The sequence below is a fragment of the Camarhynchus parvulus genome, chromosome Z (assembly GCF_901933205.1).
Source record: "Camarhynchus parvulus chromosome Z, STF_HiC, whole genome shotgun sequence".
NCBI classification, from domain to species: domain Eukaryota; kingdom Metazoa; phylum Chordata; class Aves; order Passeriformes; family Thraupidae; genus Camarhynchus; species Camarhynchus parvulus.
This window is the reverse complement of record NC_044601.1, coordinates 68,932,388-68,957,263: the sequence shown is the minus strand read 5'-3', so window position 1 is coordinate 68,957,263 and position 24,876 is coordinate 68,932,388. Positions and strand designations below refer to the sequence as shown.

Sequence of the window (24,876 nt, the reverse complement as noted above, 5' to 3'; positions counted from 1 at the left end):
AATCATTTTAGTTTGTGCAATGATGTGTTGCACTGGGAGCATGTCTCTCATAACACATCAGTCTGTTTTAATGCAATCAATAGTTGTAACCTCCCATGTATGAAATTACTAAGCCCAGAGGTAAAGCACAGTGCACATATGGTAATTATTATGTCTGGAAGTGGTTGCTGCATTAATTGATAGCAGTAGCAAGTAATGCAGCCTCTCTTAATTTCATCACTTCTCATACAAAAATCCTTTAAATAGAATTTTTGCAGTCTAATATGGTAGTCTCCTTTTTATTATGAGCAAATCACTGTGGAAGTATTTAGAGCTCTCTTAGTTCATTTAGCTTCATGGCAATTTGTGATCCTTTGTTCCACAAACAAAAAGTGGCTGAAAACAGCTCCACCACCTGTGAAAGCACCATGTAAGCCTCATCTGCCACTCTGTGAGCTGTGGTTGTTGTTGCAGGAACCACCTGGGGTTGGTGCCAGCAAGGGACCCTGCTCATGGCCTGCATCCTGCGAGCCTGAGCCACTGCAGGGGAGGATAAGTGGGTGATTTGGCCTCATTACCAACATAACTGAGGCTCGTAAAATTCAAATGTTTTCCAAGCTGTGTCTGCAGCTGAAGTTAACATAAAAATATTACGAATTTAGCATTCCTTGCTTTTAAAAAATTGTGGTTTAGTAGTATAAATATAATTTTCCATTTTAAAGTAGTGTGTCATAAATACTCCTGAGGATCTCAGAATGTTGGTCCTTTCCATTGTGAACAAGGAAAGCCACGATGGCTAAGGGCTGTGTGTACTTGGAGGTCCCTCATTCTGTCAGTGAGAGGCTGATGATGTTTAAGGCCATTACAGTGCCAGTAACACTCAAATCTCCTTGCAGTATGCATTTAAAAATGAGTGAACTCATCACAATGCCAAAAAGACCTTTACTGTCATCTGGGGAAGCTCCAAATAATTTAGAACCATGGCTTGGGTGTAGAACCAAGCCAATGGTTTGGGTTGAAAAGGCTTAAAGCTCATCCAGTGTCAGCCCCTGCCATGGGCAGGGGCACCTTCCACTATTCCAGGTTTCTCCAAGCCCTGTCCAGCCTGGCCTTGGGCACTTCCAGGGATGCAGGGACAGCCACAGCTGCTCTGGAGGATCTAAGCCAAACCCTCACCTTTCTTCAATGCTTGCTTAAAATCTTAACTTTCTTGAATGCATACAAGATAAAGGACTGGCTGAAAATCGGCTATTTTGGAGTAATAGATAGTAAAATTAAATCATATAAATGCAAATATAATGTAGGAAAGCCTTACATGTAGAGTTCTCAGAAGCACTGGTGAGGGTTTCAGTGGCATCAGGGTTATGTCGACAGCTATAGTTTCAAAATCAAGTATGTTGTCTGGTTTTACCTTCTCCTTTACATCTCACTTGTAGTTAGATTACAGTTCTCTAGGAAAGAAGCATCCTGTTCGTACAGAAGGCTTGTTTATCTTACTGAAATCCAGGGAAACGCATTTCATTCCAGGTTGAAGGAATGCATCAGAGATGGGTATTGCACAAGAATCCAAGGTAGCTTGGGAGGGTGGTGCTTGGGTGAGTGACTGGAGTACAGTGATTCTGCAGTTCAGGAATGAGGTGCGTTGGCCAAGATGAGGATGAAGGGTGGGCTAGCACAGGACACTCCTATTCCCAAGCTGCTGTCTGCATGGAGACTAATATTTACATGGAGGCTTACTGTCTGTCCCCTCCACCCCTGAAGATTATTCCAGTTACCTTCTGGAAGCTGTGTTCTGGATTCAGTCACTTCATTCCCGAGTCATTGCTTTCTTTGCAAAGCTCAACAATTGCATTGGAATGAAATCACCTTATCCTGGATTGGCCGTAGCTGCTTCCAAAGAGCTATTCCATAATACTGTTATGCAGGTTAGTCTCCTGCAGAAGGCTGGGCAGTGTTTTGGCTATCCCAGACCAGTTTAAAAAAAAAAGTTTAAACAAAAATGTGTAGACAACAAGGTCATGCCTGCCCAGCCAGGACTACCGTGGACTAGGTAACAGTAGCAATTTAATTGTATAAATGCAAATGTAATAAAATTAATACAGTAATATCTACTGTGATTCTGAGACTTAATTCTTCAATAAAAATGGGAAAGGGAAAATAAACCAAATCTAGCAGCAGATTGATCAGCAGTGCAGGAGTCTGCTGTTTCTCTCCCATGGTCTTTTTCACCTTGCTATGACTGGAATTCCCTTTGCTGCTCTGCAGAGCTATAACTGCAGTCACAGCCCTGTACCCAGCTGAGCTGAATAATGCCTCAGCCTTGGCTGTGGCGCTCTGTGGGTTGTAATTAACTAGCTCCCATTAAGCCACAGATGAAAATTCATGCAGTTACATGCAAAAGCTTTAGAAGATGAAGTAGTGTCATGTAACAAGAGGTGTTAAAGGAGGTTTTGTTTCTTTTTTTGCTCAGGATAAGGGTAAAAGTTTTAAATGAAAAGAAGGTAAATTCAGAGAAAGGTATAAAGAAGAAACTTTTTATAATGAAGGAGGTAAAACACACATTGCCTGGGGAGGTGAAGGATGCTCCATCCCTGAAAGGGTCCAAGGCCAGTTGGATGGGGCTTAGAGCAACCTGGAACCTGTGTCCCTGCCCATGGCAGGGGGTGGCACTGGATAAGCTTTGAAGGTCCCTCCCACACCATTCTGGGACTCTATGAAATAATTATGTAATTCTTTATGCTACCTGTAGAGAGCAGAAAAATATTTCTGTAAGGGACACAAGGGAAGTCTACTGCAAAGATCGTCTCCTTCCCTGGATCTGAAGAATCTGGTTGTGCTCCACTGGTGACAGTCAGGGTGAGAGGGACCCTTTCAGCATCTTCATCTCATTCCCAGTGAAAGGTGCTCCAGCTGGTTCCCAGCCATAAGGACACTATAGAGCTGTGATGAGCAGAAAACTGCTGTTAGGAGTGAAGTTTTAGGGGAGAATAATGTAACTGATGACATTTTCTGTCATCCATGATGGGGAATGTATACCATCCTGTTGCTGTCCATATGGAAGAGCATCCTTGCACAAGGCAGTAAATGGTGAGGGGCTGGTGTTAGGTGCTCTGCAAGCTTTGTGGAGGGGAAGGGTCAGGAGATGACACACAAACTCCAGTCTGCTAAAGGGAGTGTGGACTGCCAAAAGAGATCAGTGAAATATTTCTTTATCCACAGCTGAACCCTGGCCTGTCATTGCAGTGTGAAATAACCAGCGAAGTTAGCTATAAGTTCTGATTCAGAACTTATTCAGCTCTTCAGAGGTCTTCAGACTCTCCATTGGCTGTCTGTACATCTATTTTAAATTAATTGTGCAATTTAAAAATAAAGAACTAGTCCCAAAATTTAATTTTTCAGTGGCACTTAGAAAGATGGTGTAATTTAAAATAGAAGAAGAATCTTTTGACTAGATTTTGGGAAGGAATTCTTGACTATGAGGGTGGTGAGGCCCTGACACAAGGTTTCCCAAAGAAGCTGTGGTTGTTCCTGGAAATGTCCAAGGCCAGTCTGGACAGGGCTTGGAGCACCCTGGGATAGTGGAAGGTGTCCCTGCCCAAGGAAGGGGGCTGGAATGGGATGGACTTTAAGGCCCCTTCGAATCCAAACCATTCTACAATTCTCTCATTCTCTTACTTTGTGGGAAGGAAGGGCACAAGTAAGAGACTTTGAGCAGAAAAATTTAAGCTTTACACAGATTCTAACATGAAACAGTCTGTCTTTGTGTATCTGTTGTTTGACACCAGATACATTAGATTAACTGATTTCATTGGTTTAAGGAAGCTGCTACAAGAAAGAGATACCAAGTACAAGGCAGAAAGCAAGCTCTGGAGAAACAGGAGGCTGGGAAAGCAGTGTGAGAGTTTCCACGTTGCTCCCCATGGCAACTGAGCTCTGACCTGGGTAAACAATTCTCTGCATGTGTACGTTTTTCAAAGCTACTTCCATTCTGCTAACTGCTGGCCTGCCACATCATTTGAACTCTCTTAACCTTCAAGGGTGATCCCATTTTTTCTGAAAGAGAGCACAGAGGAGCTTCCCTGCCCAGAGCTGCAGAGCTTTGGCTTTGCAGGACATTGGCAGAAGCCCCACACTCTTGAGCAGCCCAAAACTCCCTGTCCAACACATCTTACAGGAGGGCTCCCAGCCAGAGCCCAGCCCCTGCTCACTTCAGAGCTGTACAATTGCTCAAGCTAAATAACATTCCCCAAGTTTCCCTCCCTAGAAAGCCTCCCTATACTTTTATTACGTTTTTTGCTGTGACTAAATCTGCCTCACATGTGTTGTGCAGCCTCCCCTTGCTCCATTGCATATGTTGTGAGTCCAATGAAAAGCGCAGTGCCAAAGGCACTGCATTCGTATGACGTGTTGTTTCCAAATATCTTGCAGCTTTGGTCAAAATAAAGTAAAATTACACTGAAATGCCCTGACCCCTTTCTTCCCCTGCTCAGTTGAAAGCTATTTCCAATCCATGTGTTCCTTTTCTACTGCAAAACTTCAGTGTAGGCAGAGTAGCTGAAAAGTATAAAAAGTTGCATTTAAAATGAATTTATTCATTTGTTTGATTAATAAAGTCCCACATTATCCCCCCCTCCATCAAGAAAAGGAAATCTTAATCACTTTTTAAATAAACTGTAAAATAATGTATCAGAGGCCAATAACTTTATCCCAAAAGGTGCAAAATTTAATGAGTTATGACAACTAAATACAAGATAAAGGGAGGAAAAAATCATGTAACTTCTAATTATACTCATCCAATTGCTCTTCCACTTATAAGGTTTAGCTGTCTTTTCTGAATTAGTCTTTTGAATTAAGTTTCTATAATATGTGGCAGATTGAGAAAAACAGTCCTCAGAAAATTTCTGCCCTGGATGACAGATGAACTACATAATGGAGTATAATCTCTTCCATTTTCATGATTTTGACACATTTTCACTTCTGTGTGTATGTTTAAATCAAGGAATCAAAATAAGTTTGAGTACAGAATATAAATCCCAGACAAAATTACAGCTTTCATTGCAGTGTTGGGTTAAATGTAAACAGCAGGAATGTTACAGATATCTTCTAATTAAATGCATAAATCAGAGGAATGTCTTCAATGTTTACAGCAACTGCACCAAAAAGTGAGAATGAGGAAGAGATGTACTTTGTCAGCTGATGGCTGCGTCCGCTGCATTCCCATACAGAGTTTAATTTTGTCACAACCTTTGGTACAAGTTGCAGAGCTTCTCTCCAGTTGATTTACAGGCTGTTTGTTCCTGCTGAGGATGATTAGAGATGGAAATGGCTTTTTCCTGGCCAAGCAGGGGTTTCTCATATCTATCATCATTGCTGAGGACTCTGGTGTTAGGATTTGGAGGGCAGCTGGTTTAGACCACCCTGTCTTTTTTGTCACTGTAGATGTTCTGGGGTATCAGATGATGGTATTGAATCTTAAGTCCCTGTGGATTTAGGCTGGGTTTATGATAAGATTTTAATTCTAAGCCCACAATCTGTTGAGCTCACAAACAAAGGCTGGTTTTTCCTGACTGTGTCCTCATGTTGACTCTTGTGCCTTATAAACCCTACTATGCTCCCTTCTACCCAGGTTTTCTCCTTGTCCTTTAAATTAGAAAAGCCCTCTTGAACCATCAAGTCCAGCCATTCCCCAGCACTGCCAAGGCCACCACTGACCCATGTCCCCCACAAATGCCACATCCACATGGCTTTTAAACTCCTCCAGGGATCCAGGGGCAGCCACAGCTGCTCTGGGCAACCTGTGCCAGGGCCTCACTACCCTCACAGCCAAAAATTTCTTCCTTATATCCCATCTAACCCTGCCCTCTGACAGTTTAAAGCCATTGCTTTGATGTTTAAACTGTGGGGAGAGCAACCAACCTGTGGATTATGAGCTGGGGCTTGAGGGCAGAGAGTGTAGCAGTGGGGTGAGAATATCCCATCTTGTTGATGCTGTAGCAGCAGCATCCAAAGCTGCACGAGGGAGATTTCCCTGCTTTCACTGCAGCATGTGAGCTGGCAAAAAACACAGCAAAGATGGTTTCTATAGATGGGAAACCAGAGGCTGGATAGTTATGGGTAGTTCATTGAGGGAGGGTCCCTCGAGTCTATGGGACTGGCAGCTCCAGAACATAGAAGGAAATTTTGTGTTTGTGGAGTGGGAGGAGAGCACAGGCCTTCAACTTACACCTTGTCCTTGGTGTGAGACCCACGAGATCCAAGTGGTGCCTGTAGTTCTGAGCAGAGTCAGGCAGCAAAACTTTATTTGAATTCCTGGTGCTTATCTGCCCCACCAGGACTTGCCGAGCTGCTGAGCTAAGACCAGCAAAGCCTGATTGTTGTCACCAGGGTGAACAAACCTGGCTTGAATGCACAGGGAGGAAGGGGGCAGATAGGTTCAATAACAGAGGAACATAGTAGCATTTATGAAAGAATTCCCCGGCCTGAGGTGGGGAGTTCTCTAGAAATGTTTGATTCATGTCCTAAAGACAGTCTTTACCAGAATAAGTCTTAGTACAAGTGAAGTGTCAGTGAAGGCAAAAAATATGGAAATGCTGCATTTAAAGCATAGTGAAAAAGAAAACACAAGTAATTTTAATTCATTATTGAAACAGCAACTCACTTGGGGCCCTTTTTCAGATTGAGGTGATTGTTTGCATTAGGGAAAAAAATGCAGTTTCACTATAGGAGAGTGCTACTTTTTAAACTGGTGGCTGCAGGATGATACCAAGCATACAGATCCCTTTTGGTTGCAGTCAGCTCCTGTTCTCAGACAGTCAAGGAGATTGCCCAGTTGGCCAGGTTCAAGATTTGTAAAGATGTCTTAACACCTTAAGGAATCCTTGTCCTGTTCATACTTAGCCTTTCTCTTTTCTACACACTGCTTGCCTCTATCATTTATAAAGGCGTCTCTTCAGTACCTAATTTGAAATTGCTATTGCAACCTGCATTATTATAATGGAATATAGAATAAAATATAACAGAATGAGCAACTAAAAATCCATTTCAGAAAAGGCATCCTGGTTATTTGTTGAGGTCAACTTAACACAACCCCTCTCCCCTGATTTTGGTTTGTCTTCAAGGACTTTTGGCATTAGGGCAATTTTTTTTTTTATAAAGCTGTGAAGTCCACATTCACGAAATTACTGTGTAAACGTACACATTTGGCACCAGCTCCTTAGCTGGCAGTCCTGGCAGAGATAAGGCTGCAGTCTGGCACTCTGTGCTATGGCTGGAAAGGTTTTACTGTCACTTGACATTTCACTCCTCAAGACAAATAAATGGGATTTCCTGCATGCAGCAGGGCAGCACTGCTCATCTCGCAGCACAGTCTGTCTTTTTGCAGAGGCTTGAAATACTTAAGAAGGGAGTATGTCCACTGGGGTGTACATTTTCCAGTTTGGGGAGATTAGGGAGCCAAAGGTCTGCCGGCTCAATAGGGTGTTAGTCAGCACGTCCTGAGCTTCAGGCAGATAAGGGTCCGCTTCCTAGGCTGCCCTGATCTGAGAGTTAACAGTTGGTGACAGCGAGTCTGTCTCTGTTCTTTAGTCATTGTTATAATTTTTTGTAATATTTACAGGCCTGGCTCTCTCAGATTAAAAAGTACAAAATCAAAAGGAGGTCTTCCTCCGTGGGCGCTGGGGGTGGGGGAGGATGTTTGGGCTTGGCACGCGGCCCCACCGCCGCGCTGGGTGGGAGGGACTGGAGCAGGATGTCGGCGCGGGCCTCAGCTCTGTGGCTGCTGTGAAGGAAAACTCAAACCTTGTCTAGTGACCTTCCAGGAGCCCTCCGCACCAGGAAACATGCTGTGAATGTCAGCCCAGAGGATGCAAATCAAAGGCGTTAAGCTCAGCTGGGAGAATGGACCTTGTCTCTCTGGTTGATGCACGAAGCCAAGGCCTAGGCAGTGCATCAACCCTTGTACAGTGATAACGGAGAGGAGCGTGGTCCCAGTTGTCCAAAGGAATGTTCTTTTTGGCTTGGCGGGATGTTTTGGAGGCAGTGTTGAACTGATGTGTAGTGAAAGCATGTCTGGGACCTCATCACTGGAAAAGTATGCAAACTGAATCACTGTGCTCTTCTCCTGCCACCTTTTGTGTTGGGGGAATATGGTCTACACAAATAAATGAGAAAACAAAACAACTGTAACGTGGTAGTAACTCTAGATTTGGGGTGAAAGAAACAGGCAGATGAAAACAGCATTTTGACCTTTCAATCCTTTGTGGTTCTGCTGGATTATCCCAAGACTGTATTAGAGCAGAGAAAGTAGTTTGCATATAGTAGTTTGCAAAAGGAAGAATCTTAAAACCGTGAAATTAGTGGGGTTTGTACTGTTAATGTGCTTTAGTCCCTTCCCAGCTCAGATGCTGAAGAACAGAGAGAGGAGTGCTGGAAACTCCATAGATGGGTCACAGTCTCCATCAACAAGAACAGTGTGGGACCAAGCCAGATGACAAAATCTTCAGCTCCTTCTCCAGGGTGGAGGAAGAAAAACCTAACCCTAGGCATGACAATCCTATGAAAAAATAAAAATAAAAAAAAATTTTAAAAAGTGAGAAAAGGGTAGTATTTATATATTACTCCATCAGGATATATGCATTGTCCATACAGGGTTCCTGGGGTGCATCCCTCTGGCATCAAGGCAAAGTGCCAGAGTGATCAAGGCTTCTGTGCCTTACCAAAACATGAAAGTGTGGGTCATGTTCTTAAAGTCCAGTAGTTTCATTCACTGTCACATGTATATCCAGCACCTTCTGCTCGTTTTGTGTTGCTGATTGCATGGCACACACCATGGTGAGAGTTTTATATGCACAACAGTTGGATCTTTGGTGGGAGTAGGAGCTGGGCAGCAGGGAGAGGTTTATCTGGGGTTTGTTTCAGGACGGTGGGATGGTGCTGTAGCCTAGGTGGGGCAGCCATCCGTGATGTTATCTGGAGCACAAAGCATTTCCATGATAAACAACATTCCTTGTATTTTAGACTAGTCTGCTATCAAAGTCAAAACAACTGCTCTGGCTTAAACAGTAGCACTCTCTGCTTGAAATGTAAAATACATAATTGGCTGTAAGATTTGTCTAGAGCAGATTCTCCGTGTCTTTTAATATATAGCTACACATATTAGTGTACATTCATTATTCAGCAGGGTTATTTTCTGTAAAGCTTCTATCATTTGTGCACTTCATAGGCCCTTTTAAATCCTTTCCAGTGAGTTTTTCTTTATTGTTAAAAAAAGTTTAATAAATTATATTGATCAGACTAAAAGTGTGTAACTCACTTTTCAGAAAATAATTAGCAGATGGTTGTCTCTGACATGAAAAGTGGAATATTGTTGAGCATTTATAGTATTGGCTTTGTTTAAAAAAGGCTGATGAAGGGAATATAGATCTGTCATTTTTATCCCAAAGTTGAAGCAGACTTTGTCCAGTAACAACGTAATTAATAACTTCATTCTTCTCTACTGCCTTCACTTACAATATCTCCAGGAGAGACTTTGCCTTTCCCAACCCTACCTCACCGTTCTTTGAGTTCTTCCACATTGTGGAAGAATAATAAAATTGGGAAGAATGGGAAGAATTGCCTGGGAAGAATTATTTTGGTCTTTGGCAAGTCCTGAACCATAAAAAGCCTTTCTTGTTTCATATAAGGATTTCCCACTGACCAGGTCATACTGGGGCTCTGAGAGCACCATGAGCTTTTTCTGGAGGGAGCAAGCATCTTAGGATCTCACAGATCACAGAATCACAAAATCATTTGTGTTGGAAAAGTCCTCTAAGACCATCAAGTCCAACTATTCCCCCAGTACTGCCAAAGCTACCGCTGATCCATGTCCCCAAGAGCACATCCACACACCTTTTAAATCCCTCCAGGGATGGTTAACTGCTCCAGATCTGGTTGACTGCAGAACTGATCTTCCCCTGCCTTTTCTTGCTTCCTAGACTTTATAAATACATTTTCTGTCTTCTGCAAAATGATCCAAATAGTGCACGTGCATGTATGGACTTAGGACAACTTGAGCTTTTGCCCAATTTGAGATCTGCAAAGAGTTGTTCCTCATGAGATGTTCCCAACTGATTTATTGCTGCCAATTTCTTAAACTTTACCTTTTGCGCACTTGAAAAGTGGCAGAATTCATAGAATCATAGAATCACTGAATGTTTTCAACTGGAAGGAACCTTAAACCTCAACTTGTTCAAACCCCCTGCCATGGGCCGAGACACCTTCCAGGTTGCTCAAATCTCACTTATAAAATTCTGGAAAGAAAAAAATACAGCCTTGAATCAGCTTTGTTTGGCAAGTAAGTGGTGTTTTGGGGTTTGGAAAGTCTCATAAAGTGCAGGGTTTAATTCTGAGACTTCGGAAATTTATGTATTTCTAAGCCCTTCTTTGAGGGTACTGCTAAAGCATTATGGTCTTAATTGTGAGTTGAGGCATCTAAAATCTAGTTCTAATCTTGTAACCTTTTGTTAGCAGGTCTATAAGTCTTCTGTATAAAGGTGTCAGTGATGAGTGATTTCTAAACTCACTTCAGTTTTAACAAAAATGTTTGCTGAGAACCTACTGTTTTTCGTGGTTGTGTAAAGCCTTGCACATTAATCTAGAGAAGAATGGCTTGCAAGCTGAAGCACAGGAAGCCAGAGCTTAAACTTATTTGCATCTTCCTTACCAGTGTTAAAAATAGGGACTACTGTTATGAAATGTGCATTTTCTGCAAATCCCATGGTAGGAAAGGCTTATATATCTGCTTCATATCCATAAAAGTTTTGTGAGTTAATAGACTCATCCCCATTTTTGCTTTGGTGTCCTTTAATGCCACTGAGAAATGGGTCCAGGGATTATTCAATTTTTCAGATTTTAATTCCCTAAATTCAAAACCACACAAAGGATTTTACTTATTTGTCTGAGTGGTTGGTGTATGCACATAACAAGTGCTAGAGCGAGGTCAGGACCAGAACTGTTTCTGTCAGTTGGGTCACAGTAGCTTTGTTCCTTCCATGTGTTTAACTCTCTTCTTGGTTAGGGTTTTTTTTTTCAATGTAAAAAACATCCTTTGTTTGAATTGTTGTCATTGTTCATTTTTTGCTCAGACCTGTGTTCTTTCTTCTGAAAGGCCACTGTATTTTCTGAGAATTACCATTCTTTCAGGTTAAGCCCTGAAGTGAATGAAAGTTCTGGTTTTTGTTGATGGTACCTCATTTACACGTCCTGCCTTCATCCTCCTGCTTCAAGTGTATTACATACATCAGTCTCTTTCTTTTCTTTTTATTTGGTAAAGCAAACATGTATTGTATTTTCTGCAGTGTTGCAAATGTCCTCACAGTGTTCCTGTTGTTTTCTGTCTCCACGGTCTGACAAGTCTGGCTCCTGGCTGTTGAGCAGTGCTCTTGGAAATATTCTGGAAAGATCTGTGTCCATCTAGACAACATGGCATAGAGGACAATCCTGACAGGGAAAGCAAATTATACTTAGGGCTGTAAATCCTTGAACTGTGACTATAAATGTCAGGATGCATAAAATGTATGTAGAGATTAATGATACTTAACAGTGTGTGATGTGTAGGTTTGGTTCAGTCTTTTATCTTGGTTATCTTTTCCTCCCATTCCAAAATTTCTTCAGGTGGACACAGGATCTCTGAAGCTGAGCAGAAACTCAAATCCCTCAAACTAAGGGATTGAGGGATTTTCACAGAATCCTACAATAGTTTGGGTTGAAAGGAAGGTTAAAGCTCATTGCATTCCAATCCCCTGCCATGGCAGGGACACCTTCCACTAGCCCAGGCTGCTCCAAGCCCCATCCAGCCTGGCCTTGGGCACTGCCAGGGATCCAGGGGCAGCCACAGCTGCTCTGGGCACCCTGGGCCAGGGCCTGCCCACCCTCCCAGCCAGCAATTCCTAATTCCCAATAGCCCAAAATCTCTCCCTGCCCTCTGGCCCTGGGAAGCCATTGCCTGGCTGCTGTCCCTGCATGCCTTGTCCCCAGTGGCTGTGCAGCTCTCCTGGAGCCCCTGGAGGCCCTGGCAGGGGCTCTGAGGTGTCCCTGGAGCCTTCTCTTGTGCAGCTGAGCACCCTCAGCTCTCCCAGCCTGTCTTTATAGCTGCTGACCAGTGGTCCTGTTTGGATTTGGTGCTGTCTAGAAGTAGCCCAGAGTCCAAGTGTTTCTGATGTGGAACCCAGCAGATCCTGAAACACCAGATACCTGACCTCGTCCTAAGCTCAGATATATCCATTTATACAGTGCTTTTTGAATCTGTGCAGATAACAGCCTGGTATGAGGACAAAAATGGCACAATTTGGGACTATTGACATTTATCAGCAAGTTTCCTTTCCTGGAAGGAAAAGAGACATGTGTATATGTGTTTGTGTCTCTGAATTTCTAGGACTTTAAAGTTCTCATTATTTGCCATTCTATTCCAGACAGAAAAGCAGTCTTCTTATGGTACCCTGCAAAGCTTTGTGCCCTGGCAGGTTTGCCACAAATATTTAACTCATTTAACTAATTGTGTTTTTACCAATCGTTATCTAGGCAGAACTGTTTGATTGATTTTTCCCAAAATGACCTGGCTTCTCAGTACTCTATAAAAAAATTGGTAATTGCTGAACTCTGACCAGAGGCACGTCTGCTTCTCTGGTAGTAGTGCACATCTGACACTGAAAATTCACTGCTGAGCATTTGTTTTCCTGCAGCTGTGGTTGTACAAACCTTTACTCAAAGTGATCTGAAAACAGAAATCACGTATCAATGAAACTTGCTGAAACAGTTCTCTCTCTGTAGATTAACTCCCCTACCCTCCTGGACCTGGAAGATTGTGACCCATTAGAATGTGGGTTACCTGTCTTACGGAATTTTACTCCCTGGGAACAATGTTGTTGTCTACTACAGCTTGTGTAGTTGCTTAAACTTTCATCATTCTATTATTAGAAATAATACTGTATTTAATATATATTTAAAAAATAATATGTAATATACTTATTTTATTTAGCTTGTGCACAGATGGGTTTGAACCTCTTATTACCCTGAGTTTTCTATTTCTTTTTCCACCTCCCTGCCATGCTCTCAGCCCCCATTTTCTTCACTGTCTTTCCGTTTGCACCTATTCCTTAGGCAGATCTCTGAACAAGATGTGTGGCTCACACTTAGTCTAGCACATTTCCTGTTTGCTTCCTTCATCTCCCCACCATCATCCTCTGTGCTGTGAGCCCGAGGAGGAGAAAAAGATGGTATCAGGCAGATGTGGTGTAGCCCATACAGATAGTTCACCAGAGCCACACACTTTCTGTCTGCAGTCAAAGAGAAGCACCGCAGACACAAACAGAACCTGAGAAAGATGAAACAGCCTTAACGCCCCACGAAAACTAAGTAATTGCAAAAATTCAATCTGTCAGTATCCTGGAGCGAGCACTGAGACATTTTCTTCCATGAATTGTGGTCTGTTAAAGAATTCAAGTCCTTGTATTTATATAAAACCCAAATATATCAGTGTTTCCATATGTACCTGAGTATCCATACCATGAACAGTGTGCCAGGCATGATTGTTGCGTTGTTGTCAAGATCCTTGGCCATTAATTTGACTTAGATTGGTATTTTGGGGACCAGATTTCCAAGTGGCGTTGAGGACTTGGCAGTCAAGTACAGGTGTCATTTCTCTGCCCAAAATCCTCACTGATTGGTATGTTTGGTGCAAGGCAGGTTTTAGGGGCGATCCTTGCTGGGGTAAATATTCATTATAGACCCTATAACAGAGGCTTGGTACAGTGCTGAACCTGAGTCCTCTTTTCTTCCCCTGCCATTTGATGTATTTTGCTAATGAGGTCCAATCCTACAGATGCTCTGCAGGCAATACTGCTATATTTAGCAGAAACAATATGAAACACATAATTTGCCATCAAGTCATTAGGTTACCAAACAGGATTCATGGTAAGCTTTTCAAACACAGAGAAATCCCATTTTCAGAGAGACTTTGAAGCTTTGGACTGATGTAAAGTTCACATGAATTTGACTCTCAAATGTGTTCAGACTCTTTTGAAAACAGCACTTCTCTGCTCAAAGAGTCACCTGCTTTTGAAAATACTGACTCGTGCTTGATTGCTGTTTCAGAAACCAGAGTTTCCAACCAGAACTTGAGGAAAAGAGGGTTGTTCAGGTTTTTATTAATCCAGCTCTTTAATTTCTTTAATTTCCAGAGTGACTGCCCCATATTTTTGATGAATGCTGCTTTTCATCCAGCTGAACATCTAGATCAGGGAAGAAGCAAAGACATTGCTCTTAAAGCAGCTCCATTTGCCTGTGCCTGTGTCATCTGAGTGGAGATCATCCACTGACATAACACTGTAGCCTTAGAGCAGCTCTGAGGGTTCATTTGGAGGGAGGGGGATGTTTTATTTAATGTATGGCTCAAGCCTTATAGCTCAGATCCCACTGAGCTGCCTGGAGCAGAGCCAGGTGCACTGGCCATGATGTTCCCTTCCTCAACGTTAACTGAAAAAAAACCAAACCAAACAAAAAAACCAAAAACCAAACAAACAAAAAACCCCACCAAAACAAAACAACAACAAAAAACCAACAAAACAAAAACCCAACAAAACTCCCCAATGTTGTTGAACTTCTGTGGTGGGGGAGTTACTGAGTTACTGCAGTGCAGTTCTGTGTCTGTTCATAGGACTTCCCGTGGTTTTTCATCGAATCATGTGATTGACAATGCAGACAGTCTGCAAAGTTCTCGGTCTGTCTCATTTGTACCCTCGTCCCAACCACGAAATCTGACTTCTGCTTTGTCTGGCAGAAGAAAACAAGATAGGGTGATGTGGTGGGGTGATTCACTGGAGCTGATAAGTGGTGTCTGTATTTAAACTGTGCCGTTCAAACCGTAATGTTACCTCTGTCTCTCACGTTTTCAAGGACTTTCTCAGGCTGATTTATTTTAAACTGTCTGGGGTTGTCTGTCCCTCTGTGGGGTGGCAAGAAATGCAAATAATGGCTCCAATGGACCTGTTTATGTCAAGGCAAGGAGTTCAGTAATTTAAATAGTGAACATTGTTGTATATTTGATCAAAATAGGGTTTGAGTTGGGAGAGACTTTTAAGCTCATCTCATTCCATGCCCTGCCATGGGCAGGGACATCTTCCATGCCATGTCTTCCTTCATGCCAGGCTGCTCCAAGCCCCATCCAGCCTGGCCTTGGGCACTGCCAGGGATCCAGGGGCAGCCACAGCTGCTCTGGGCACCCTGGGCCAGGGCCTGCCCACCCTCCCAGCCAGCAATTCCCAATTCCCAATAGCCCAAAATCTGTCCCTGCCCTCTGGCCCTGGGAAGCCATTGCCTGGCTGCTGTCCCTGCATGCCTTGTCCCCAGTGGCTGTGCAGCTCTCCTGGAGCCCCTGGAGGCCCTGGCAGGGGCTCTGAGGTGTCCCTGGAGCCTTCTCTTGTGCAGCTGAGCAGCCCCAGCTGTGCCAGGCTGGCTCCAGAGCAGAGGGGCTCCATCTTTCCACACCATCCATCCAAACAAACAGGGCAATGAAGGAAAAAAAGGGATGATTCATCCCATGCCAAGGCTTTTCCTCTATCATTAAGACTGCTGTTTAAGATGCCTTAGCACGGTCTCTCTTTGTAAGTGGTGCTAAAAATCTGGTTCATTGGAGTGTCACCAGCTAGGGTGCCAGTGTCTTTCCAGAAGTAAGTTGAACACAACAGCAGCAAGGTAGAAGAAAATAGATTTGTGCACTGCAGGTTTGATGTGCCACTTTGGCAATTTTGCTAACCATGATAAAGTCCTCACCACTGCTGGTTGGGCTATTTCTGGGAGTGCTCTGAGATCCATGTGCCTGGTTGCTTTACAGTGTCACCTCTTGTGTGTCTGCAGCACACAGCCAGGGCCCAAGGCTCCTGATCACTTATTTGAAGCAGGACATACAGGAGACAAATGACACAAATAGGAATTTAAGCATTCCTTGGACTGTCACCTGAAAATCTTGAAAAGCTTTTTGAAAATCTTAACGCTTTTTGGCATCAATCAAACTTTTTACATGTTGTTTAAATCCTGCTGTTACAAATTGTTATAAAGTCATTCTCTTAAGGAAGAAACTTTTGATTATTTTGTTTGTTAACAAATTCTGTTTTCAGTGAACACTCTGTTAGTGAAACAGTGTGGGTAGTTTTTTATCTCAACAGTGGATGGCTGCCATGGTTAATCTTGCAAGTTACGTCATAGAATCATTGAGGTTGGAAAAGCCCTCTAAGATCATTGAGTTCAAACATTAACTCAGCAGGACTGTGCTCACTATTAAACTATATTTCCAAGTGCTACATGCACACCCCAAAGATGCTGGTGCAGTTCTCTCCATGCTGGACCTCTAGAATTTCTCATTTTAAATGAATAAGAAAACACGGCCAGCACACAGCTGTGGGTCGTTGCAGTCATCTAAAGAATGTGGGTTTGAATTGCTGGCCTGGAATTCTAATTTTTCATGTCTCATCAGCAATGCATTGAGCTGTCCTGAGCATGCTGTTCAGGTGGACCCTCAAAAATCCATCACTCCTAATGTTATCTACATTCTTTTTATATAGGCTTAATCAAAACTGTGTATATATAGTGGCAGTGTATATTACTGCTCTCCTTAAAAATCTCATTCTCCTTGTCTGCATTTCCAAGACACCCCCATAGGCTGTTCAAAGCACATGTTGAGTGTCAGAGAGTCCAGGCTGACTGCAGTGAGTTACACTCAGACTTTAATCTGAAATTGATTATTAAATTGCTACGGTACGATTGCAGTAAATGGCAACATCGATCAGCCTGAAGAGAGGCTGAATAATAAAATCAATGCATGGCTTATTGCCTGAAAATATGAATGCTACCTGAGCCATTTTATGCTGCCCTTCCAGCTGAGAGATAATGGGATAGTAAGACCTGAGTATCTCAGATGCAGCTCTTGGAATTTCTGATGTATTTTTGCCTACTGTTTTGAGGCTGAAGATGTTTTTTAAGCTGCCCAAGAGCCCAAGAATGGTCCCAGGCTACTGCCACTAATGTTTGCATAGCCAGTAGCTACATCTGTGACCTGAAGGTGAAAAAGAAGGTTGTGTTTAATTCAATTCAAGTTAGAATCTTGAATCACTTTCCCCTTCTTCCCTCCCAGAAGGGCTACCATGGGCTGCATCCCTGGTGAGAAGCATGCCGCCCCTGGGGTGAAGAGTGGCAGCTATGTGAGACTTTCCTTTGGCTGGAAGTGTTGCCATGGTGTAATCCTGAGGTTGAACCATTCATTCTGCTGATGCAGTGCTTGCTGAGCAGAACGTGCTCCTGTCTACACTGACCACAAGCCAGGAAGTTTTGGAAGGAAGTGGGGAAGATTACACTGAGGATAAGCAGAGTAGAATGTCAGGGCTTTTTTAAACAAAATAAATACTAATGAAAATATACATGAAGGCTTGTTTGGGGGGGTGGTAGAGGGGGAAGACAGGGACAACTTCAGAACTGGGAGCCAAGTGGGGAAGGGATAGAGAGTGTCAATGAAAAGGAGGCACTCACAAGGCTGGTGAGAAAAGAAAGGTTAGGTGAGTACAAAAGAGAAAAGTATGCTAAAGAGAGAGGATAAGGATGCAGTGGAAAGGGGTTGGCATGGCAGTAGGCTGAGAGATTGGAAGTGAGAGGTGGGGGGTGAGTATGGGTCTAAGGTACCTAAGAGTGAAAAAACCAAAGTGATGCAGAAGATTAAACAGGCTGGTCAAAACAGACTTGGAGAAGAGAGGTTGTAGAGAGGTGGTGGAAAGTGGCTTAGACGCACAGAACGGCTGTGGGAGAGTTCTCTACCACAAACTGCATGTCTGGCACAGGAAATTAAACTTGCTGATGTACCTTTGAGATTCTGGGCTTTGAACTCAACAGGAGTTAGATGCAGAGGAGCCTTTAACAGCCCTACCTTTAGCTGCCTCCTTGAACAGAGATAGTGCAGAATCCTTTAGGTTGGAAAAGCTTCCAAGATCTTGGAGTTCAGCTGCTCTCCCAGCAGTGTCAAGGCCACCACCAACCTGTGTCCCCAGGTGCCACATCCACATATTTCTACAACTTTTCTACAAGTGTACATGTTTTCTGACTCCAAGAGTACAAATAACATGGGAGTATTGAAGTTACATACCTAACCCTGAAAACCAAGTGTCCAAGAAATGCCCCCTCAAAGGAGACTGATCCAGCCAGAATTCTTGTACCCTTAAGGCAAGGAAACAGGACACTGAGCTCAAGAAATAGGATAGGGAATCCCTTCATTATTAATGGGCAAAGAGACTCCTTAGCCATTCCTGTGCTTGTTCTGATCATGTCACACAGAGGAGTTTATTCTTAGTCTTAGCCACAGCCTTATAAATAATAAAATGGGTCATGTTTTATCTTACCCTAGTGATCATTGTAATGCGGCTTTTGCCTGAGACTCTGCCAAGCTCAGACACAGGCAACATTTAGAAGTGGATAAAGTGAAGAGCACAATACAAAACTAGACTCAGCTCTTTCCAAAATACACGCTTACCAAGAGTGAGCCTGGTGGGTTTGCAGTGTGCACTGCTTTGGGAGGGAAAAAATGAGAAAAATGGGAACTTGAGGTTGCAGCATGTCTGTCTCTGCTCGCTGGTGACTGGGGACAGGACCCAGGAAACGGCTGGAGCTGTGTCAGGGAGGGTTAGTTTGGATATCAGGGAAAGGCTCTCCCCCAGAGGGTGCTGGCACTGCCCAGGCGCCCCAGGGATGGGCACAGCCCCGAGGCTGCCAGAGCTCCAGGAGCCTTTGGACAGCGCTGCCAGGGATGCACAGGGTGGGATTGTTGGGGTCTGTGCAGGGCAGGAGCTGGGCTGGGTGATCTTGGTGGGTCTCTTCCAGCTCAGGATATTCTGTGATCCTATGTTACCATAAGCTGTGTTTATGCTTTCAGCCTTTTCAGAGGATTCTCCTGCTAAGGAGCCAAGTACAATTAATGGCAAAATGTTTATAAGGGAAAATGCAATAAATATGTTTGTACATGCACAAGCAAGAAGGCTTTTGCAGGGCTGCTAAAAATGAGTTTTCCTTGAGACCTTTGTGTTTTGTAAAGGATTCACGTGTTTAGTCTGTTAACAGGCAAATGGATTGTGACCAATGGTAAAAGGCTCGAATACAATATGCTAATGTAGCATTTAATTCAAAGAAGAAATTATAAATGTTCTCTTTATCCTATAAATATTTTCCTTGGGTTCTAATGGTTTAGTTCCTTCCATTATTTTTTTCACCAAACCTCTTTCTTCAGTGTTTATGTGGGCTGTGTGTTTGTAAGCAGACATGCAAACCTTCCCTCACTGGTCTCTGGCTTCTTGTTGCAGAAATTCCCCGAGCTGAAGTTTAAGTACGTGGAGGAGGAGCAGCCTGAGGAGTTCTTCATCCCCTACGTGTGGTCCCTGGTGTACAACTCTGCCGTGGCCCTGTACTGGAACCCCCGTGACATCCAGCTCTTCACCATGGACTCGGGCTGAGGGGCACCCCGGCCAGGCCAGCCCCGCTCCATCCTACAGGAATTGAACCTCTGCACCCCTTCCAACCTGACCCCCTCCAACTGCGCCCGTGACCCCAGAACCAGTGTCCAGCCCAGCCTCACGCTGGGACAGACTGGTGTGGGGCACTGATGGCTTGTAGGCAACCTTGTGTTTATAGTCCGTAACCTAGAGCTTGTTTGATGAAAATGAGGCCTTACACATGGGGTATGATGTTACTACCAACCACAAACCTGATCGTCCTTTTAACTTAACAGGCTAAATGAGATTGCAGGCTTTGATTTGGAAGGAGTGTTTGTATTTTTGGCTCTTTGGAGCAGGCAGCTTCCTTGGGTCAAGCTTTTTATGGTCTCTTGGACACTGCCGTGGGGTGCTCGTTACCTAATCCTTGTTTCCACTCACAGCCCTTCGTTTCTGTGGCACTGTCAAGGCTGCAGCCCTTAAATTGCTGTCTACGCTGTCATCCGAGGGAACTAAGCAAGCAGCATCTTAATCAGGTTAGCTCCCAGGCAGATTCAAAACACTTGATTTAGATGTTTGTGGGAGGATTTTCAATAGCAAGTCTTCTGTTGTTGTTGTTGTTTGACTGACAAATACTCTCCAGAGGGCAAGAAACACCTGCTTTCGGAGTCAAGTCCCTTACAGACTTGTTTTTCTGTGCTCCTGTGCAAAATTGTTCCTGGAAATTGAACGTGTAAGGGAAGAGGGGAAAAAAAGTCCAAAGAAAATAATTACAAGATTGTAAAATAGACCAGTGTCCTGTAAATCTGTGCGTAATGGTGACAGTGTGTTTTGGGGATCCTTGACAAAGCTCTGTGTTGAAAACCTCCTCTTGGCTTTTAAAGTTTTATGGCAGAAGTATAAATTTACCTGAATGTAGAATACTACTCTCTTTTTTGGTTGTTTTCAAGTGCCCTTTCCTGATATACCTGTTTCAGCAGTGGGAAAAGCAAAAGAAGTGGTGTGATTTTGAAAGAAATCTCATTTTTCAAAGTGGGGATCGTATTTTGGGGATGCCTGTTGCACACACGTGCACCCACTCTCCTCGTCCCACGTGCTGCTGTGTGGGGGACTGTCAGCAGTGCATTGCATGCCAAAACTTCAATTTCAAGGAATTAGTTCTTGAAGATGCGTGGCAACCCTCTGTATTCACTGCTTGCTACAGCATGTTCTGTTTGTTGACCTGAGGAATTGGGTGCGTTTGCTTTCAGAAAGTCCTTTGAATGGCTTTAAATAGAATTTCTTGCACCGTTTCATCCCTCTGAAGGATGTGCTAAGATTGTACTTTCCTTTTATCTGCTTATTTAGAGACAGAAGTCCATTTGAGTCCTACACAAATGGAAATGCTGGCTTGTAAAAAAAAAAAAAAGCTTTCCAAATTTATTTAAATATAGCTGCAAAGGGATATATAGAGCCCATGAGCATTTAGGGCTTTGAAATGGCAGAAGCTTTTGAGAAAAGACGATGGTAAGACTGGAGATGCAGTGTTTTCTTAGACAAATAGGAGAAATTAATGAACCATGACTGAGCTGCACATAAGTTGATCTGTATTTTGGATTTATTCTGTTTTGTTTTGGTCTTTAAGCAAACGTCAAAAGGGGATAACTATTCTTGGTTAGTGTAGTGATTTGTAATTTTGTCTTTATTAAAAGACTAAGAGTGTTTGTGAGTCAACAGGGCTGCCCAGATTTGGAAAGGTCAGTCTGAAGATGCACTTTTAAACCGTGGATTCTAAAGCTGCTGGGCTGGCTCAATGTTCATCTGTTTTAAACACTCCGGGGTGAGCAGCACCAGAGAGGCTCTGCCAGGGCAGACGCTGCTCAGCCAGGTGTCAGACTGCAGAAAACCTGATTTGTCTGCGAAAGGGCTTTTTGCAAGAGAGGAGCACATGAAGCAGCAGTCTGATAGAAAAGGTCCAACAGCTGCTGAACCATCATCGGCGTCGCCGCACAGAAAATTCTCTCTCACTGTCCTCCCATTGTGGTGACACTGAGGTGCAGAGGTTTGTTCTGATGGCGTAATTTCCTTGTGTGTTTCATGAAATACCCTGCTCCTGGATGCCAGCTGGTTTGGAACAGCTGGAGTTACCACCTAAAGCCAAAACAGCAGAGCCAGACCAAGATTTAGGCAGAAATTCATGCTGGCCCCGTTGGCTCTCCCAAGAGCTGGAGTGTGATGTGGGCCTGGCAGTGTCCTGACATCTGCAGTCTGGTATGGTCACAAATACTCTGTTTTTCCTTCACCTTAGGGATCCTTTTTACTTTGTGTGAAAGATTTATTATGCGTAATTACAAAAATAAAAAAAGATGAAACAGTAAATACAGGGTGGTGTGTTTTGTCACAGGTCTTGGTGTGATCATCAGGCCCAACCTGATCGAGGTTTTATAATGTCCTCCACGATGTGCAATGAAGAAGAGTGTAAATTTATTTGTTGTGTAAAGTAAATCAGTGTTCAAGTCAGTGTCTGGTAAAGGAAGGAACATGTCGTGCTGCAGTGTCACATGGAATGTCACCTCTTGCCAGCTCAGCTTTAATGGTCACAGTGGGACGCTGGGAATGCACAGTCATGGGGGAAAGCAGAGAGGGGACAGGGTTGTCCACACAAGACCAGACCTGATGTGTTCTGCACCCTCAGATTCCCTTTTCTGTCCATTTCAGCTGATGGTGTCTCTGGTTTTGGGGTGTGGGGTGGGTGTTGCACCTTCTCCTGACTACACTCATGTTTGCGGTGCCCTAACTGTGGCCTTCCAGTACCTGCATGTAGGAGAGCTGGAGAGGGCCTTGGAAGGACAGAAAAAGAGGGAATAGCTTCTCACTGCCAGAGGGCAGGGACAGATTTTGGGATACTGGGAAGGAATTGCTGACTGGGAGAGTGGGCAGACCCTGGCCCTGGGTGCCCAGAGCAGCTGTGGCTGTCCCTGGATCCCTGGCAGTGCCCAAGGCCAGGCTGGATGGGGCTTGGAGCAGCCTGGGACAGTGGGAGGTGTCCCTGCTATGGCAGGGGGTGGAACAAGGTGGGTTTTAAGCTCCCTTCCAACCCAGACCAGTCTGAGATTCTATTACAATACTCTTGCTCTGGGTGCTGATCACTGCTGTCACCACCTGCCTGAGCTCCCCAAGCAGCTCTGGAGAAGGAAATCCATCACTTCAGGGCTGGGCAGGAGAAGGCAGGTCTGCTCTCAGAGGACCATCCCTTTCAGAGGACCAAACAGGCAGAAAACTCAGCTGCTGTGTAAGTTGTTGGTGAAGAGGGAGTTGTGGAGCCTCATGCACGTGTCCCTGGTGAGGCAGAAATCCTCCTGCTCAGGCAATGGAGTGAAACTCTGCTCTTGCTGTGAAAGAGAGGTGGGGGTGAGGGGGGCAGCTGGAAGAGATAAATGCATTGGGCATCATTCACTTTGGCAAAAGCAGTCCAAAAACCTGCCAGATTTCTTGGTGTTTCTTGACCCTAATAGCCTAAAACCAAAGAGTATTGGCAAGTCACAGGGGGAAAAAAACCCAAGCTGTTTTGTACGTGCCACAAGATTGTTGATCTACCAGTTAAACAGGAAAGGAAGAAGCAAACAACTCCCCTCCCTTCTTTGGAAACTAAAGATTTTGTACAACCTTTTCTACTGGTTTTATCATTGCATATGTTGTCTAATTCAGCCAAGTAAAGGTCAAATCTCATATTAAGTCAGCCCCAGGCTCTCTTGTAATTGACTGGGCTTGGTCTGCAAGAACTCCACCTTCTGTGCTGGAAGAGCAAGAGTTTTCTAATGCATTTCACTTCCTAGAATCACCTGACCACTGCAAATCCTTCCCTATTTCTACCCATTCCCCCTTTGGCCACCTTACCTAAAAATTTGTACCAATGGTACTGGCATTATGGTAAAATTCAGCATCCCAGCTGCTTTTGTGCTGGATTCATTGTTAATTTTAGGATTCGAGGGAGTTGTTATTACCATATTTATTGTCTTTAATTGCTAACAGCTAGCAGTGTTGAAGGTGACAGCTGCACACCTGAGAGCAAGACACAACAGCCCCTGGGTTCTGAAGCCTCAGCTCTGGACAGGTCCTGGCAGCAGCCGTGGTGGCTGTGAGCTCTGGGTGTGGTGCAGGAGTCCTTGGAGACTGAGCCCCGGATGCCACAAGGTTGGTGGTGGAGGTTGGGCTGGATGGGGCTGGGAATTGCTCTGGGCTTGGCCAGAAGGCTGAGTTTTTAACTTTTAGGAGTTACTCGTTGATGGTGCCTTGGCACAGGCCAGTCATGACCCCCAGATGCGTGTGACAGGTTCAGGGAAGGGATCACAAGGCTGGGAGGTTCCCTGTTCTTTTCACTTTCAGGGAAGGAGCCAGTTGGCAGGACATCCCCGGGCTGCTGTGACATCACCAGGGAGTGCTCCAGGCCATCCTCGTGCATGAGACATCAGCACACGTCACCAGCAGCTGATAACAGCTCTGCCAGCTGAAGATAATGGTATTTCACAGACAAAAGGGCAGCTCTTGCAACCTCCAATGACCCCAGCAGCAGAGCTGTACTTCCTGCTGTGACTTTGGGAACAGCCGCTCATAAGGAGCTGGGCAGGGAGGTGCCTGGGCAGTGGAGATGATCGTTTAATGTAATTACAGCGTGTTTGGGTTTGAAGGGAATTTAAAGATCCCAGGGCTGGAGCCCCTCTGCTCTGGAGCCAGCCTGGCACAGCTGGGGCTGCTCAGCTGCACAAGAGAAGGCTCCAGGGACACCTCAGAGCCCCTGCCAGGGCCTCCAGGGGCTCCAGGAGAGCTGCACAGCCACTGGGGACAAGGCATGCAGGGACAGCAGCCAGGCAATGGCTTCCCAGGGCCAGAGGGCAGGGACAGATTTTGGGCTAGTGGGAATTAGGAATTGCTGGCTGGGAGGGTGGGCAGGCCCTGGCCCAGGGTGCCCAGAGAAATTGATAGGGCCATGGATATGGCTGTAGAGTTGCATGGGCCTGCTCAAAAGCAGCAACCCATGAGCTACATCCCTCCTTTGCAAGCCCCTGGCATTGATTTTGGCATCCCTTCACTGGGAATACCGGGGATGTCCCTGGAGTAACAGCTCTGTGGAAATGCTTTGCATTCTGGGTCAGTTAACCCCGAACTGCGAGGTTCCAGCTGAGACTGCAGCTCGTATTCATTCAGTCATCAGTGCTGGGTTATTGCTGGTGGATGCATTTTGGATGTTGGGGCTGTGCTGCCTGCCTGGAAGTGAATTATCTCCACGGAGTGTTTTGTGTTGGAGGCTCTGCTACCACCCATGGACTGTGACAGCACTGACATGACTCAGATGAATGAAGATGTCACTATTGGTGAATCCCTCCAGATCATGACTCCAATACACCGTGGAGCTGCCAAACTG

At 44.5% G+C, this 24,876-nt stretch overlaps 1 protein-coding gene across 3 annotated transcripts in view; it reads left to right on the top strand.

Annotated features, from left to right (window-relative positions):
• DYM (dymeclin) overlaps positions 1–20,882 on the top strand; it is a 209,696-nt gene extending 188,814 nt beyond the window's left edge. For all 3 annotated transcript variants that reach the window (XM_030969399.1, XM_030969398.1, XM_030969400.1), the window contains one exon: positions 19,347–20,882. In XM_030969399.1, coding sequence (XP_030825259.1) covers positions 19,347–19,496 — 150 coding nt within the window. In that variant the 3' untranslated portion in view covers positions 19,497–20,882. The remainder of the gene's footprint in view (positions 1–19,346) is intronic.
• The last annotated feature ends 3,994 nt before the right edge of the window (positions 20,883–24,876 follow it).